Here is a 19998-nt window from a genome sequence, read left to right on the forward strand (position 1 = left end):
ATATTATTATTATTATTTATTTTATTTTTTTTGTTACAATTGTGGTAACCTATACTGAAGACCTAAATGTCACAGACTTACAAAAAGACCAGAGACCCATTTCAATGAGGAGGTTCAAGCAACTCTGAGTTAAAACCTGAACTCTGAGTTGACTTACTCTGAGATGGGAAACTCTTGTTCTCAGGTTCAGAACAGCTGATCTTTTGAGTTTAGTGCGTGCACCATGACTCTGAAAAGCCATGATCAGTTGATGTTTATCCCGGGCAAAATTTATGTAAAATAATAATTTAAATGTTTTGTTTTTTTGTTTTGTTTTTTTTACATATGATCTGCCAAAAGGGTAAGTATAAAACAGCAGCAGCTATTTACACTTAGTGGAATTAACATACTTCGCGATAGATCCTATTTTCAGTAGGTTAAATGCAAATGCTATTTACACTTAGTGAAAATCCTGATATATTATTTACCATGTAAAAGCAGCAGTTCTTTGTAATAGGTGAAGTATAAATAATTAGATACTATTTATACTCTATAATGATCCATACATACTAGGCCTGTTTGCACCTCAGTATTGTACATCTAGCCTACAGAATGCAATAACGAATTGTTCGTTATATTTATTAAAACTAAATAGTTTTATAATTCTTAAACACTTGTTAGGCACTTTACATAAACTTTTAGAACATTTTCTAAATTTTTATTGAAAACAAATTCTAATGTGATGGGAAAAGTGAGAAGAACGAGCTCTGCAGAATTTGAACTCTAACCCCAACTGTGTACTGACTGCACCACTGATGATGTTATTCACACGCTTCATATTTAACCTTGTGTGACACTGCAGGACGGAGCTACAGTATATTTGACTTTAGTAATACACGCTCTGAATTATCTTGTGTTCCATTTGCATTAAGATTATTTTCATTATATTTTCAGATGATCTTACTCAAGTAAAATGCACTTAATTAGATCCCACCTGGAAACAAGACTAAATATCTTATAGAGTTTTCTTATATAGCAAATCCATCTTGATTTAAGATCTATTTTTGTACTAGAAATAAGGGGAAAATAAATTGTAAGAAAATCATTTTTGCAATGAATGAATGAAGAATTTAAATATACTTTGCACTTTAAAAAGGGGGAGGAGACCGAAATAATATCTGGGTTTACCAAAGAAAACCTTCCACGAACCAGGTTAGGTTAATAGAGTATGTTACCATGATAACTGACTCTGAAAGAGAGGTAACTTGTATTCAGAAACGGGCTTGACTTATCTCGCTTCCTCAGGTTTGACAAACCTCCCATTCTAAAACCGAAAACCCAGAGTTTCCCTCATTTCAGGGTTAACATACTCCGAGCTTTTTCTTAACCTACTGAAACTGGCCCCAGTGGTGCATTTATAGAATTGAGAGGCATTGGGCCAACCGTTTTCACAGTTCAGAGAATTTCTTTATTGGATCAGTTAAAGCAGCTCATTTAAAGAAGTGCCAATCCATATTATTGAGAAAGTTTTCTACTGGTCCTATACCAACTATGGATTTTCAGATATTTAAAGGGGTCACATGCTGCTAAAAAGAACATTATTTTGTGTAAAGAAATGTTTATGCAGTTTGAGGTAATAAAAAAAAAACATACTGTACATTATTGTTTCTCCTCTGAAATGTATTTAATTTTTACAAGGCTCACCGGTCTGAGAAGCGAGGTGTTCTCTGATTGGTCAGCTATCCAGTGTGTTGTGATTGGCAGAATACCTTAAGCATGTGATGGAAATGTTACGCCCCTTATAGTGATGCCCTGTACAGCCTGAGAAACGAATATGAACATGATTTCTAGTCGTGTCCTTTTTTGGAACAAAGTAGTTTCACTTTCACACACAGCATCTACACAACATGGTGGAGATGTTAGAGCATGCTCGAATGAGCCATTTTAGGAGGGTGTGGATGAGTCTTAACTTTTTTAAAGAATAACTCCTTGGATTTTAAACTTTAGTCTTTGCAACTTTATGGGTCTACTTCATGCCCCAAGAGCTTTTAACACTCCAAAGACAAAGGAAAAATTTAAATGGCGTCATATGACCCCTTTAAATAATTTACCTCCATATTTTCTGCTTGATATATCAAATGTGTAAGGTGCAAAGGGGAAATGTAGTTCGTTTATTCTTTCAAGGCATTTCATTATAAAGCAGAAGTTTTTCCAGCAAACATTCGAGGGGACTGGGATAGTTCGCCCAAAAATGAAAATTGTCATTATTTACTCACCCTCATTTTGTTTCAAGATGTTTCTTTAGTTTAAGATATTTTGAAGAATGCTGATAATCAGTTGATGGTCCCTAATGACTTTGATAACTAGTTGACAAGTTGATAACTGATGAAATTCTCAAGAAAGTAATTTAAAGACGCATATTAGTAGTCTTGAGATGACCAAGTAAATTGCAGAAGTGAGTTTGAAGAGAGCTCGCTCAGGCCCCGCCCCCTCCTGAAGGTACACCGCAGATGATAACTGTCGCACACGAATCAGATTCAGGATGAATTATGATGAAGTGCGCGAGTTGGATGCCTTAGAAAGCTTAAACGATTTTGGCGATCGAAGCTAAACATTTATCAGATCCGAAAAGCTGATGCAAAGATTGAGATATCTGTATAAGGCAGAATGGGGCAAAATTGCCTTTGTTCCTCCTGGACACAGAGGTCTTGTGCAAACGGCGTGAGATGTGCGTAGGATAGCTGCTTTTCAGCTGGAGCCAGCCAGAAACAACACGATACCGCCAACAACTAACATAACTTGTGCACATAAGATGCCTGGGAAAAGGCGTGCGTTACAGACGGGGATGCGTTTCATGTGAGTTTCTCGCGCAGACCACATGGGGTAGAGGTATCTGGAAGTTGCAGCGGTGCAAACAGGGAGCATCGAGACGCGCATCTCACTGTCCCGCGTTTAGATGATGGACGGATTTCTGACAGAGCGCTAGAAAACGACCTTGGACCACACTGGAGACTTTTGAAGCATATAAAACAACTGTAATGGATTTCCCCCTAAAAAGAACATCAAATGCGTGCAGTTTATGAAGTACGCGATAGAAAGTGATGCTGCTGGTTAGCTCGGAAGGAATGAAAAATCGCCCTGGATTATACAAGCCTTGTTATGATGTTCAAAGCTGCGTTTATACGTTCACTCAAGCAAGCAGGTATTTGAAAAGGTGTCTCTGAAGTAAACCACCGTGATTTTTCGTTTGGAGGTGAGGACTAATATAACAACTCAAATGGAGTTGCCGCTGGTGGTTTTTACGGTAGTTTGTTGGGTCTCCGTCTGGTCGGACGACCGGATCATCTCAGACAGACATGCGGTCTACTGGAACAGTTCAAACTCCAGGTGAGTGTACGCTATGGCAGGCTCTTTTAATATTTAGTGGTTAAAACTAGCTGGTATATGTTACTGTACATCACGTGTTAGTTAGCCTATTATTTCTTTGGTAATTTTTTTTGACCAGTGAATCTGTATTTGTGTTTCATGTATTTTTTAAATGTAAATGTATTAATTTCTGCCTAGTCCGATTGTTGCTGATACTGCGTGTTACTAGTAAAGAACTAGTTACTTCTTAAGTATGCTTATAGTGTCTAAATAAATATTTATGATACATTATCTTGATATTTACTGTGACATTTCTCGCTAGATATAATTTGCTTGTTTATTAGTCACATTTGTAATGACTAGTCAGAATGGCTTATTCATTCTTATTAGCAGGATTGTAACTAAAGCGATATATGCTAATAGGAAAACTGGAATATATATATAAAGCATTTGAGTAATTAACTAGAAGCTAACTAGTAGAATAAGAAGCTAACTCAAACGTTTGAGTACCTTAATAGTTATTAGTTAAAATTTAGTGCCAGCAACTATTTGAATACACACTATATATATATTATATATATATATATATATATATATATATTATATATATATTGAGTGGAAAAATAAATTTTTCAAAGGCAAAAGTTGCAATTACCAGAACTATTGGGATACTCACTTAAAACAATTGACCTCTAGATATAATAAATTCTAGTCACTAGAGACTGTTTGAATACACTTGCCTCTAAAGAATTATTAGTAATTAAAATAAGTTCTACTTAGTTTTAAGAGATACACTTTAAATTTGCCTGCCATACTCTGTTCAGACCCCAGGCCATATATTATCATTGCTATAAGGCACAGATGATGAAGATTGGCATTTCTTGTGTTTGCAAGGTATTACATTTATAAATGACAAGATGCGGGCTAAGCTACATTTTTGTGTGGATTGTAGAATTTGTGTCATTCATCAAAGATTTGTGACTGAGTGTGGTTTAGCACTTCTTATCCTCTTAGAAATTACTCAGGTTTGAGAAAAAGCAAGTAGTGATCATATTTGCCAGGATTTGTTCACTCTTGCTGATGCTGTCGGAGCTTGGTACCGTAACATTTTCTTAATTGATAATAACAGTAGCAACACTTTAGCTTAATCCTTTGAGATGCCAGAAAAATACATAATAATCATGGGTGCACATAAGTGGTCCGCAGTTCTGCATGTGCGACCAAAATAAAAAATGCATTATATAAATATGTTCTGACAGTGCATTTGCGTACAGACATGGTTGACAGCTGTTAATACACAATTACAAACTGTAGTATATAAGTTTTATTTTTTTTTAACTTGAATTAATAAATCTAGGCTATGCCATGGCGTTTCAAAGCATGATGCAAAACTGTGACATTCATCCACTGACACTCTTTAATCAGCAGCAGTGCTAAATCCGGAAGCGCGTATACTTACTTGCCAGCAACCTGCCAAAATAAAAGCATGCTGATTTTAAGTTTTTAATACGATGAAAGCGCTTTCATTTATTTATTCTTAGACTCCTTTATCCAAAGCGACTTAAAATTGGGGAATACATAAAGTGATTCTTCTTAAAGAGGCAAACAAAGTAGTAGTAAATAATAGCATTTTATTTTTAAGTTTACTATAAAATAAATGTATTTGTATTTAATACCAGGACTGCCTTTTATTTTTAATAATATTGTCACACACTATTATTTAGTTTATTTACTATTATTTTATTTAAAAAAAACTAAATAAATAAAGTGCAATAATATTACAACTAATATTATAACTAATTATTAATTCATTTTTTTAAATAGTTATACTTAATGGGTCACGCTATATGCAGTGTGAGGATCAAACCAAATCTCCAGGTTCTCTTATGAGAACCAGGCTTAAAAAAATTATGTGCACCCCTGATAATTATGCTCCATGCATGCAGCTGGAGCTAAAAACTCATGGTATTTTTTCAGAAGCTTTGCATGAACTGAATCAAGAATTTCAGCTATTATCTTGATGTATTTTTGTCAATCAAGAGATTCATGATGAGCAGCGACCCCAGACACTTTCACAGACTGACAGGTTTTGACCTGATAGGTTCTCTGTGAAGTTCCTTGACATCGCTCAGTCCTCCTTATTTCAAGGGTATCTGTTAGCAGGGCTCTCTCACTGGCTTGGAGGGTTTGCTCAGGGGATGTCAGCCTAATGGCTTTTGACATGCAGCTCCTCAGGTAGAGCTTGGCTAGATAAATAAACACGGTGAAGGTGCTCTCACGGCTGAATTAACAAAGTTAAGAGTGGCTGTCGTGCAGTACATCAGTAGTCTGCCGAGGTTTCAAATATTAAACAGGCTCAGAGGAAGATTTCTCCTCGAGCTGGGTGCAAGCTCTTCCACCTCAACAAAAATATAGGGCTAGATTTAATTTTTTTATTATTTATTTATTTGCATCGAAAAACCACCCTAATGGATTCAATCTGCATTAATCATTATTTAGCAGAATACTTTACCCTTTTCCCACTCTTAGGATGATAAATGTGCAGAGTCCCTAACCCATTTCCCTCAAGTATGCTTTTGTTTGATTTGATAGATTTAGCTTACAGTATGTTTGTAATATATTTATACGCTGCAGTAGTTTTCAGAGAAACTTCCCCAAATGCATTTCTTAGCCTGTAACCCGGTTGCCGGCGTTCACAAAGAACATGTATTTCCATTATTTTACAGCGACTCTGGCTCAAAAAGAGCTACAATCCCCCACCAAGGTATTGTCTGAGAAACAATCCAAAAAGAACACCCAGGGGTCAGCTTTACTTTTCAGTGTGTCCTGACCTCCCTTCTAGTCCTCTCGCTGTATTGTAGTCACAATCGAGGTGAGCTTTTTGCAGGGCAATTCACCTTGAGCATTAAAAGCTTGCCATGAATCATATTTTCTCTCTCCTAAGCTCCCTGTCAGGGGTTTTCTATTGAAGCCCACGCTGAAAAGAAGATGGACATCCCCTCAATGCCAATATGGCTGGCCTCTTGGGGGTCCAGATTAAAAAAAGGGAAGATGCCCAGCTCTGTAACCCAAGAGGATGGACTAATCTAATCCTGTGGTTTATCCTTCAAAAGGCCCTCTCTTCTTGAAAGCTTTGAGGTTCTTAACAGAAGTCCCGGCTCATAGCCCCTCGCTCAAGTTGTGCTGCGGTTGGCTGGGGACAGCTCAGTGCTGGATGTTGTCTCTGCCTTCGCAAAGGAAAGAAGAGAAGAAGAAAAAAACAAGTGGAGCTGAGGAATCCAGTGCTCACAGTGATTCATAGATGGCTGCTGTCATTATTCCCTTGACAGCTCACACTGCTTTTTTCGGAGACACTCTGCGGCTGCCTTTTGGGGCCTGCAGTAGTGCTTTCTGTTGAATCCTGGCACGGCAAAGCAACTTAGGGTTATTTGCATGCAGGTTTATCTCCAAATTATTACCATTATGGAAACAATGAATATATGAAAAGGTCTAGATGGAAGCCACGGATAGCGTGGGTTCTGAGAAAGGCTATGAATATCTTAAAGTAAATTGCCTGCGCAACACACAATGCATCGACGGGGCCAGTTTGCAAGTCATTATATCAGCTTATTGTTATTCGTGATTGAATTTAATTAAACATAACCTCTTGTCTGGTTGTTTGCTGTCAGGTGGAGTTGCACAACCCCGTCTAATGATTTTGACGATCCACAGCTGTGTTGATGATGTAATGACTTTGAAATACTCGACTTTGAGCTCTCTTTACAACAGGGAGAATCTTAAGCACCAGATTTGTACAACACTCTTGACTTGGTCAGTTCATTTACTCTAGTTGTTTTCAAGTGGAATTAAATTTTTGAAATGAAACTCATTTATCTCTTCATGCCCGTTTTTCCTTATGCTGAGATACGGTTCTGAGTATCCAAGCACTATTACATTTTCTCTCGTCAGACAAAGCAGAAGCTCAATTAGCCGTTTGCGCAGCAGAGAGGTTTAATACCCATGCTCTGATTTGTCATTCCTGTCTATCTCAAGTTCTCAACCTTCGTGGCTGAAAAAAAAATATTTTCAAGATGTTTCACCCAGCTGTCTTTGCAGAGGCGGTCCCGGTATGAGGCCACAGTGCTGAAATGTTTCACCAGGCGAATTGCGCTTTCAAAACACAACACAATCCTGTCAGGAAACAGGAGGCTTTTGTAAACTGCGGTGGTTGTTCGTTAAGTCTCTTTTTGATTTTACTACACTCACCAGGTGCTTCACCAGTGACTCATCGTCACATGGGAATACGTCTTGAAATATGTAGGTTCATTGGTTAAAGATTCATCCCCTTTGATTTTTTTTTCATTTGGTTGTTATGCGTTAGAGTGCTTTGTTCTGTTTTTAATTTTAGCCCTGATTTTGTCTCATTAGTGGTAGTTACTTATTTTTGCATTGTGAAAGTGTTTCAGTTCTTTAGTTTTCACCTACTTTTACCCTAATTACATCTTAGTATCTGTTGTGTATCAATCTAGTTTCATGGTTTACCCAAGGCTTAAACATTTCAGCATGTGAAGCAAAAGTGGATGTTTATCTGAGGACTACAGAGTAAAATGTGTATTCTGAGATAGACATGGTCTAAATGTAGCTATTACATAAAAGTGATGCTTTTAAACATTTAAAAATAGCACAAGGTGCAGCTTTAACCCTGGGGCTGCAGTAAGATCTGTGTCAAACCGCTTCATTAATGCGTGTTTTTCATGCTGGGGGGGGGACTGGTCTTCTTCAATAAACTTCATTAACATGGCTAGGGTTGTGAATGTTGTGGATGTTGCTTTTGCTTTATATCTTGCCTTCACTGCTTGCACAGTAAGCTGTGTCTGTCTTGGGGATACAACTCAAGGAATTTTTCAAGCTTTCGGAAAACACATGGTGGAACAGAAGCTCGGCATTGTTTTAGGTTGTGCAGTTTCAGACCTGACACATGCTTGTTCAGCAGTCATTGAATAGAAATGTAAAAATCTGATTGCAGGATTCTTGTGCTGATGGAAAGGGATTTGTTCTTTTGTGATTTATTTCTGTTAATTATCACTTCTCTTATGTTGCCTTCACACTGCAGGGCACAATAGCTGAAGAGGCAATGTACACAACAAAAAAAATGCATTGGCAGTCTAATTCTGCACAAAGGATGCATAAATTATATTTTTGTTATGAAATTAATATTTTTCAAGTATTCAATTATTCATGGAGTGTAAAAAATGATTTTTTTTCATTAAGTAAATACTCTTTTATGCCACATGATATTCCATTTTGTTGTAAAGTTGAATTAAAAATGTTGTGATCATTTACTCACCCTTATGTTGTTCCAAACCTGTATCATTTTTCAAGAGTTTTTGGCCACTTTTTTCCATATTATGAAAATGAAAGTGACTGAAGTTGTCCAGAAACTCCCCAAAAATCGAATTGACTTCAACCAGTATACACTACATCAGGTTTGATATCAGATAAACTTTTTATGAATATTATAGTGGTTGTTGTCACTTTAAACCTTGACAGTCCCAGTCCCCTTCATAAAAAAAAAAAAAAAAAAAAAAAAAAAATTCCTCCAGAAATTAACTTTTTTTTTTTTTTTTTTTTTCAACGAGAAAGAGAAAGTCATGCAGGTTTGGAAGAATGACATGAAAGTGTTTGAAGACACCTTTAGACAAGCATTTTGGCATAAAGCTGAACCGTATCTCTCTCTCTTTGCTTTCCCAGCTAATTAAGTCCACTCAATAAATTGTGATAATGTCCTTCACCTCGTTTTAGGTGAAGAGCGGGATTCATGATAAAGGATCCAATCACTGAATCAAGGACTGAGTGTTTGCAGCTCATCAGCCCTCGCTGATTAATAACATCTCAGCGGCACTTCACATTATCGGCATCATATAATGAAGCGTCTATATATCTCTCAGGCACTTCTGCACACCAAGCGGGATGTGTTCTTCCAGCCAGCCAGTGTGCTTCTTTACATGTATTAAGGCAGGTTACAGTTTTCACCCAAGAACATTTGTGATTTAGAGTTTCCTTACATAGATGATTTGCTGTGAGTTAGGTAGCGTGAAGTTCTCATTTCTGTTGCCTTAAACCAAGCTATAACTCTCCATTGTGCTCAGCACTGGAAAGTGGTTGTTCAATATCAAGCCCACTGGTGTCTGTGTTTTTCAGCCCCTCGCAGACATGACCACAGTGGCTCTTAATTAAGAATGTTGTCACAGAATAAAACTTCAACAGATTGGTTATTGATTGAACCTCCTTTCTTTGGCAACAGTCTCCAAATCCCCCATGACTTTTTTGCCAGTGGTAGCTGTTACACATAAGCAGTAGGTACTGCATGTTTAACGCCAACATTATTCTCCAAAGCCATTTTGTGTGCTATATTTTGGTTTGCCCATTTATCAGATTCTTCTAACTGAGGGTTGAAATGGGTTGTAGCATAACTCCTAAATACATTACACACAGCTCTGCTTCGGTCTGTGCGTTTAAAGGCAGTTTAAGATATTAAATGAGATAAAAGCAAGATACTAAACCTGTTTGCTGTCCTTAGGCCTAGATTTCAAGGTGTGGCATAAAATCCCTCCCCGAGGCTTGGTCTCACATATGATTAAAATATGACACTAGTGTGAGATAAGATATGATTTAACATTTGTGTTTTAGACCTCGGCTAACCTCAATGATTAGCACCCTGAAACCTACTCCAAAATGACAAAGATGCCACATATATTTAACATGAAATGTTTAAAATAATAAATTCCTCAGATTTGATCTCTTCTCTATCCTTTGATATATTCCATATTAATATATATATAGTTCTGTGTTTAATTTGTTTCATGGAATGATTCATTTGTTATTGATTTGAATCAAAAATATGGCATACATGAGAATGTGTTTGTTGAAAAGTTGGACTCAAAAACATAAAATGCAGAATTTTGGGGGTGAAATTTGTTTAAAAACACAATAGCCAAGTACATTTTTAAAAAAAAAACTATAGCACTCCAGTGAGGCTTCAGGAATTAGAGAGGGACAATTATTGGCCCCTTTTGCCTCCCTTTACTCTCTGTCATGCTCTTTCTGGTTTTAATGCCAAATGTACTGCTAAGAATATCAATGAAGTGGATGACGGAGAGAGATGGATGGCATCGCTAATTTTCAATGCCCTGGGGAATATTTTATGCATCATATCAGAAAGAGCTGTATAGTATTTGATTGATTGGATGTACATTAAACACAACAGTGTGGAGGTTTCACAAAACATGCAAGTGTGTATGTTCATGTGTCTGTCTTTGAGTCAATGTTGAGTCAAGAAATGCTTTTTCATATTTTGTTTTTCTCAGCGGTTAAGGATCCAGAGAGATCTCCAGTGGTAGCCTGTGGTCAGAAATGCTGCATTTTGCTTTAAACTGAGTGGACTAGAAGGTTCTTTCGCCTGCAGGCAAGTGCCCCAATGCCACACAAGGTGCCAGACAAATTCTTACCCATGGGACATCTTTGCCTGCTCAGATTAATGACCGTGATGTTCTCTAATGGACCATAAGAGCTGGTTCCTGCAATGCACTCAGTGACCTAGTAATCATTTATTCACCTTTTGCCAGACTGTTTTAAACATTTGAACATTTCTCTAGCGATACATGCCAACAACTCTGCAGCCATTTTTTGGGAAGTTTTCCTCCACTAAGCATGTGCCTACACCCCCCAGAGAACTAATTAATTGACTGAAATGGTACTTACCTCGGTTCTGTTTTCTAACAAGATGGGATGTAGGCCTACATTTGTTGTAGGAAAAAGTTTATGCATTTGGAAATCCATTGGATGCAAAACACAACATGAGTATTTCCAGAATTGCCGACTTTTGAGTCAAATATTTATTTGTTTAGACAAATGACATATGAACCTTAAGCCAAAAAAACATCCACCCAGTTGTTTCTCTTGTGCAGTTTAATTGTAGGATGCAGATTGTGTTATTTAAGTAGAATGTATTAAATTGCCAGTAGTTAAGTACAGAGAAAACATATTAACTAGCTTTACCGGTCTCAGAGGTTAGGTGATTAGTCAACAGCATTGGGTAAATAAACAGTTCCCGTAATTTTTTTTCTTCAGTGGCCTGAATAATATCAGCTATCAGAAATGCAACTGCCTTTGTGTTTTGCATCAATTTGGTGTGTGTTTATGTGTGTGTACCTGTGTTTGTCGCTCACAGTGTGTTTGCTCTGAGCTCCTGTCCCTTTCAGCTCAACGTTGGGGGAGTCTCATGGTGCTCACTTTAATTCTGAAAGGCAGGCCTGTATAAATAATTCATTTCCCCTTTGCTAGCCTTATTTCTGCATGTGGTACAAGTGTTACTGGCAGTCTGCAGGGGAGGGTTTTTGGGGAAATGCAACAAGGCTACAAAGAATGTAAAAACAGGGGTTGGCAGTCACTTTTCCTCTGCTCCTGCTTCACTCTTTCTCTTGACTCCCTTTCCCTCTTTCTCTAGCTCCGTATGTGTTTTCTTTTGTTTACACATTGTCTTTGTTCAACATGTCACCAATGTGCAGATTGTTTTTTCTGGAGCCAAGAGCGATCAAACACTCAAATACTTTGACGCATGAAATCATCAGAGCCTTACAACATTTACACACAGGTCGCTAGCAGTGAACATTTTAGAAACCTCGCCTTTGAAGAATGTGAAATGCCGTGTTGACCTTTAAGGAGCTTTCAAGTTAATGTTGTCAGAAATAGCAATGCTCTCAACTCTTGTCTAGTTTGGTCACCAGAAATGTTCTGCATTAATAAGGGAGGACAACTTTCAGTTTAATGGATAACCTTGCAATCACTACATCATTTATTTGCATTGATAATTCACCCAAAAATGAAAATCTGACTGGTTTTAGACCCAACTGACTGTCATTGTACAGACAAAAATGGTTGAAAAGTTCTTCAAAATATATTTTGTCCTTTCCACAGTGTTATATTAGGTTAGCTATTATTTTTTAAATGCATATTTAGTATTTTGAGCTAATTTGTATGTGTTCCTGTCACTCAGGATGTAACTAGAAACACAGAGGTCAAGGGTTTGTTTCCCAGGAAACCTACATACTGATAAAACATATGCCTTGAATGCACTGTAAGTCACTTTGGATAAAAGCATCTGCCAAGTGAGGGAATGCTGGCATGCTTTTCCTCTACAGAATGAAGTGTCGCCGCGGTCTATATATGTCATCCCATACCTGCTTGTAAAGTATAGTCCACCTCTGTTCTACCTAAACCTGAAATCGCTCCCACAGAGAGCTCTGTTAGCTTCATACCCACAGAAGAACTGCTCAATAACTCCATTCCCTCTTTGGGAATTGTAAAAGGCCTCTTTTAGAAATTGTGTTCCCTTGAAATCTGCTTGCAGAGATATGTAATAGTCCCTGTATTCTTTCTATTCTAAGTCCGTGCTGAGTGTTTAAAGCAGTGCTTCTCACCTGGTGGGTCACAATGTTGGGTTGCAGGTTTGTTCTGTCCTGTTCTTGTCAGTGAAAAAAAAAAAAAACTTTCTAAATGCGAATATAATAAAATGCAACTAGCCATATAGTTAGTAAAGCTAAATAAATAGACTCATTAACTTTTAAAAAGGAGAAACCACTTTCTATATATTTTGCTGTTAACACCATGCAACTAATTTAAACTCCACATTATTCTGGTGCAAATTTATTTGATAGCCAGCAAATGAGATGAGTGCCAACATGGAGATACTGCTTAACATGCATTCATCCTAAAAAATGTATAAATAAATGAAAATGATCTAAGGCAAGAAAAACAAAATGTTGTGTGAAATAAAAATTGACTTAGACTGCATTAAATGCAAGTTATGTTATTTATGCATTTATAAAAGTGTCCGTTTTTCTATTCGGGATATGCTGGTGTGCATGTGGACCTTTTGTATTTCATGGTGATATTATTGCATTTCAGTGTTTGCTTCCTGAAGTAACCAATTGCGAACCACTGCCAAAAAGATCAATGTTTTCAATGATCAATGTTGACCCGGACTACAGTCATATGAAATTGAGTCTTATGTGAAAATGTTGTAATGCAAAACTGTAAATGGGGAATGTCACTGAATGTGCACAGATGGCTCCTGCTATGACTTGAAGCACATTAGCTGTGATTGCTTTTAAACGATAAGTGTCATTGAGAAGCCACTTTCTCAAAAAATTGCCTTGGCATAAGCAGGGACATTGAAGAAAAAAAAAAAGCAGTGCATTGTGTGGAGGGAACAGTGTGCGGTTTACAGCTTTTGACTTTATAACCAAATATCTTCCCTGGACACCCCCTGTAACAGACCCTGCAGTCTGTGAGGCTGGAAGAAAAGCGGTTTTCCCCTTGAACCCGCAAAATTACTGTCTCGTTATGGTCTATTTGTGTTGGATAGTTTTCCTCAGTGCTAATCTCTGCCACAGAGGACATTGATGCAGTACAGTGATAGCGATGCATTATGTCCAGGCCCAATCCTGCACCACCTTGTCTCCTTAGAGGGTTATTTCCCTTCCACTCTCCCCTAGTTTAATGTCGCTCCATACAATTATACAAGCCTTTCATGCACACAATGCTCTGCCCTGCAATTTCAGCCCCATTTATGATATGGGTTATTATGCAGGCTTAGAGGTGACTTGCAAAAACTTCTGCTGGTAAACAGGGCCTGAGTGGGAACACAACGCGCATACTTTTTCTCAGGTTCTTCGCTCAGCGTTGACATTCAAGAGTCTGGCAGGGAGTGTGGGTGGACCGCTGGGCCACAGGATATAGTTTCCACAACTGCTCAAGCTCACATTTCAAAATTCAGATATGGATGCTGCTATAAGACATGGCACTGTTTTCTCAAGCGGAGCTGCTGGTGGTCTCGGTGTGCGTGGGGACATCTTATATACGGAGGTTATTGTAAGAGTGTTGTTGTTCTGTTGCAAGAGCATGGCTGTTCTGTTCACCTTGAAGTTTTACAGAGCTGAAACATTCGTCTTGATTACTGACAGATTTTATTGTGTTTTTTTTCTGTTACACTATATGTTTCTTTTGATGTTGCTGTTTGAGAGTGTGCAGAACACTAGAAGTGGCACTTAAGAATTTAAGAAAAATGTGTTGTTTCAAACAAATACACTACCATTCAGGCTGAAGTTTGGGATCAGTTAATTTTTTTTTCTTTTTAAATGAATCGTTTTATTCAGCAAGGACACTTTCATTTGATCAAAAGTGAGATTAAAGACATTTACTTTGTTACGATTTCTATTTCTATTTCAAATAAATGCTGTAAAAAAACATTTAAAATATTGAAAGAAAACAAATAAAAGCCTTTGATCTGTAGACAATTTAACTGTTTATATGGAAAATTATTAAAATTACATTTGTTGCAAATCAACTATTACAAAGTCATTTTAGACATAAAATGCTAGTTAAACTTAATAATATACTATGTTTGTATATTTGCTTTTAACATGAATTAAATGAGTTTTAAACACTCTAATACTTTATTTATTTTAAATATTTTTAAATACTTTAAATGCTTTATTTATTTGATGATTTATTTGCTTTTTTTTATATTGAATTAATACATTGACGACTGATTTATTCATTTTATTTGTACGTGGCACTTTTAGTTCTCCATATGCCAAGGACCTCATTAAAGCTAACAAGGTGCTTGTGGACTAACCATCTTGTCTTCAAGGATTTAAAGGGTTTTTTCACCACCCTAGCAAAATCAATCCATTGCCATTTCTTCTGAAAATAAGTATTGACTCTTCTGAATTGGAGAAAGCACTCTAGTCAGCAGATTACAGTCAAGTATGGTCAAAAAGGGTTGAAGAGGATCTTTAAGGAGTGTGCATTTCAGAAGAGCTTGAACTTGATAATTTCTCTTCATGCTTTTCCACTGATGTTTTTTTTTTTTTTGTGGGATGAAAGAAAAAGCAATCACTCTATATTTGCAATGCATTTAACCAGACTGATTAAACATGAGAGGGCTTACAACATCTGTCACATCAACCAATCAGGATTTGTGTTTATATAGCGTTTTGGATGTCTTTTGACTGTTTGTCAAGAATCTTATTAAATCCTCTGAACACCCTTTGCAAACGAAACACGTTCACCGAGTTTTTCAAAATGATCTGAGAAGATTTCAGACCCCAGTGTTTGTGCTGATTCATGGCATTCATCCGTCAGCCACTGTAATGAGCTTCTTGAATCAATATCAATAAGCGGAGGATGAGAAATGTGATGAGGACGAGAAAGGCCGATTTAACACTGCCTTCTGCCTTCTCACCGTTCTCGCTCACCCATTTATTGTATTAGATTGGAATCATCTGTCCATCACTGACACCAGCCTTAACAGACTCTCGTATCGTTTTCTCAGACAAAGAAAACACGATTGAGTGCTCTTCAGCCTCACTTAATCTTGCAGAGTATTCATACATATAAAGCAGGCGTGTTTTCTTAATAAAGATATCTTTCTGTGCTGGGATATAGATTATACCCAAAATAAAGTGGAGCTGATTTGTAAGAGAAAACTGACAAATATCTTTGTTCATTCCTCTGGACTCTCTAGCAAAATGCTGACCCGTGGCACTTCTGTATTATTAATAGAACTGTAATTGTATTGATTAGAGGCTTGTGCCAGAAAGTTCTGATTTTTCTGACATGTCCTTGAAGATGAGTTATTTTATCCATGATTCAAGCGTTGCGGCACAGGTACCTGCTGAATTCCTGGGTTGTTTTAGTAAATGTCAGGCTGACTAGCTTTACAGCAACATGCGACTCAACACGCGGCCCTCGAGCCTTTGTTTTGGTGCTCGCTTGATGTCATCAACTTGGCAACCTCAACTGCAACAATCACAAACATGTCGTCTCAGCAAGGTAATACGCAGAAGGCTGTATTGCATTATAAGGAAAGGTAGAAATGTTTCAGGTGCCAGAGATTGTGCTGAACAACCTGTTGGGTTATGCACACTGTCAAGTGAACACTTCAAATGTAGACAGCTTTGTTGATTAAAATGGGAGTGATTTAGTTTTCACTTTCAGCCTGTGTCCTGTATAAAACATGAAGAAAATGTAGCGGGGTGTTTATACTAGGGTCCGGGGGCCTGTTAGGGGGTACATAGAAAATTTAATAGAAAAGAAGAAACATCTTTAAAAATTCATTTTTGTAAGACTGTCAAAGTTAACTATAAATCTGCCCTGGATTTACATTTATTGTGAGAAGTGTTAATGTTTTAACACAAAATAAAAGTTTATGTTTTTTTGAAAGAACAAAATAATTAATTATTTTAATCAGCAAGGAAGCATTACATTTATCAGTAAAGACAAGTAACAGTAAAGACATTTATAATGTTTATAATGTTTCCTGTTTTAATAAATGCTATTCTTTCGAACTGTCTATTCATTCAGAGAATTATCAGCTTCCACAAACTGTTTTTAGCATTGATATATATATATATATATATATATATATAAAATATATTTTATTTTAATAATTTGTTTGACTTCAGTTCAGTAACGTTATAAAAGCCTAAATATTTTTTTCCCACACAAACATTATGTTTGCAAAAATTGAAAACCCTTGTTTAACAGTATTTAATTCAATACAGTATTTAATGATGTGCAGTCACAGGTGTGTTTATATATTCTTTTTTTTTTAAGTGTTTCAAACATGGCTCATTTAATAAAATTTGTAATGTATTACGGTTTGGAGTATTTTAAGTGTTACATAATGTGCAGCTGTTTTTGCCCTGATGCTAGGCTTAATTAGCATCTATTAAGTTTTAAAAAGGGGCTAATGAGATGAAGTGCCCTTCATTTTGTGTACTATTTAATTCACTGGATAATCAGACAATAGGTATTAATTCATGGTTATGTAACAACATAACATTTTTGTGCAGCAAGAAAAAAATGATATAATGAGATATACAATTAATATAATACACATTTTTGGTGTTGCATACTACAAACAGTAAGAAAGAATTACAAATGTGGCCCTAGAGGCTATAAAGACCTGCTTTGTGCCACTTGAGTTTTCCAAAGTAAAGTAAATATAACCCCAGAGTAAGCAGTGGATAGAAAAATATTTATAATTATTTTTGGATGGAAAGAGGATTTTCCTCCAAAGCAGGGGCAGCAATAGTAAACACACCTCCTCGGAGCAGGCACGTGTAGGGGATCAGAGAGCATGCTGATGGCCCATTGGTACATTGTGTGGCGAGTATATTCAAGGCCCCAAATCTGGAACAAGGGCCCCTCTTGGCGAATAGTGGGTCAGATCCTAACAGAGACGGCTTTCCACTCTGAGTGGGCCTTGTTTCCCCTGGCAACATCACAATCCAGGAGGTCACAAAGAGCTGGGGGAAAGAGGCTTTAGAGTTCAGTCCTGATGCTTATTTTCTCCCCTTGTCTGTTAGATGCTGAATGAGATGGGGATCTGGGATTACACTGGACAATTCCTCCCTCTCTCGCTCCTTGCTCTTGTAATGTGCATTAGAGCGGCAGTGAGAGAAAACGTACACGATCTGCGCTTTTTGTTTCCGCCTTCTCGCTCCCCGCTGAGTATGGACCACCACCAATTCTCAGAGCCGTAGTGTGGAAAGCGGGCGAGGGATGTTTCTGTTCTCGCTCATTTCAGTCCTCTCATTCTCTAACACAGAAACAAATAGGCAGAGAACAAGATTTGATTGGCTATTAGAAGAGTTTGCGTGAGTCGGGACAGGAGTGATGGAGAAACGATGGCAGACTGCAGAACTCTGAGATAAAGTTCCTATGAAACTTTGAGGTTAAGCGAGCTTGAGCTAATGCAGTCTGAGAACAAAACAACAGATATAACAAATGATCCTCCCTTTGAGCCTCGAATTCGGCAACATGCAGGGGTGTTCATTAAGTGCAAATAAATGAAATCCTCTCAAATCCCCCTTTCTGCTTTTGTAGAGGCGTTGAAATACAGAAGCTAATGCTAAAAATTGAAAAACAGCAATAGAAGATGGCGATGAATAATTCATGAGGCGTAAAGTCACCGTTTTGTGTTCCTGTTTATACTTGGCTCTCTGGAGAATGAGAAACAAACATGAACGCCAAATGCATGTCAGTTTGCTTATTGGAATCACTTACATTTATTGTAAGTGCATTTGTTTTGTCATTTTGTTTGACCTCCTGGGAGGAGAGATGAGCTTGTAAATCTCTGAAAACATTTCGCTGAACTTCATTCCCATGGGGTGTGCACTCAATTTACGCGATGAGCTTTTAGAGACCTTTGCATATCAAATGAGTCCTACAAAAAAAAAAAAAAAAATATTGTTGATGTTTAATTGTATTTAGTATACTCTGCTCTAAAGATAACAGTGGTGTCCCTTCAGGCCTCCCACAATATCTAACTGTTATTCTCATCAAATTGAAAATACTAATAATAATGATGATGGTCGAACCGGAAGTAGTCAGTGGTCTACATAATGTTCTGTCTTAACCAAAGTCTGTGTTAAACAAGGGGAAATGATTTAGGAGATTTAATCTCATTGTTCTGCTGATGTATCCAGGAGGTTTAAAAATTATGCATAACGCCTGTGGAGTAAAACTACTAGAAGTTTTGGCCATAATTGTCCTTGCTTTGGATTAAATGAGCTGCTTTTGTAGATTTCCCAGCAGCTTCTCTTTGTAGACGCTGTCTCTGTAGATTTTCTTTGCTTATTGAACCATAGATCAGAGAGCTCACCCTGGATAGAGTGATGCACTGCTGCTTTAAAATGCAACAAAAACAGCGACCATGTACATGGTGCATCAAATGTGACCCATTTTATAGCAAAATGATATAATGGGTAGCCTATGGTTTGTGAGGCCAGACTTGTTGTATTAAAGGGTTAGTTCACCCAAGAATGAAAATTTGTCCATCTGCTACTCACCCTCGAAGCAGATGTATGTGACTTTTCTCTTTCAAAATAATCCAATCGAAGTTATATTAAAAATTGTCCTTGCTCTTCCAAGCCTTTCAATGGGGTAAGGGGGTGTTTGTTGTCAACAGTTCAGAAGAATTGAAAAAAGTGTGCGCAATAAAACGTGAATTAGAAGCACAAAAACATCTGTGGATTTGAAATAAGTAGAGAGGAGACTGGTTTTCCTTTGCTAAATTAAGGAAGCCTTATTTCCTTTGCTCCTACAGTTCAGAGGTACACGCGTAATGCACATGTCTTCCATCTTCCGCCTGCACGTCTTCCGGTTCAATGAAGCAGAAGTGAGAAAAAAAGTGTTTGTTACATTTGAAATCTGGATATTTATCTTATAAAAACGCATGGATTCGCTACAGGAGGCCTTCATTCACCCTCCGGAGCCATGAGAGGGAAGTTTTATTTCAGATGTGCTCACTTTATTTCACATCTTCTGAACTGTTGACAACAAACACCCCATTGAAAGACTTGGAAGCAATTTTTTATATAACTTTGGTTTATTCTGTAAAAGGAAAGTCACATACAACTAGGATGTTTAGAAGGTGAGTAGAAGATGAGTAGAAGACATTTTCATTCTCGAATGAACTAACACATTAAGGTTATAAGGGCCCTATTTTAACGATCTGAAACGCAAGTGTCAAAGCGCGAAGCGCAAGTAAGTTTGTGGGCGGGTCTCGGCGCTGTTGCTATTTTCCCGGCGGGATAAATGGCT

At 37.4% G+C, this 19998-nt stretch overlaps 1 protein-coding gene across 1 annotated transcript in view; it reads left to right on the top strand.

Moving 5' to 3' along the window:
* Positions 1-2004: 2004 nt before the first annotated feature.
* Positions 2005-19998, top strand: part of LOC128029087 (ephrin-A2-like) — a 50862-nt gene continuing 32868 nt past the window's right edge. Inside the window, exon 1 of the mRNA XM_052616590.1 lies at positions 2005-3366. Within this exon, the coding sequence (XP_052472550.1) occupies positions 3257-3366 (110 nt within the window). The 5' untranslated portion in view covers positions 2005-3256. The remainder of the gene's footprint in view (positions 3367-19998) is intronic.

This window comes from Carassius gibelio, chromosome A2 (assembly GCF_023724105.1).
Source record: "Carassius gibelio isolate Cgi1373 ecotype wild population from Czech Republic chromosome A2, carGib1.2-hapl.c, whole genome shotgun sequence".
Classification (NCBI taxonomy): Eukaryota; Metazoa; Chordata; class Actinopteri; order Cypriniformes; family Cyprinidae; genus Carassius; species Carassius gibelio.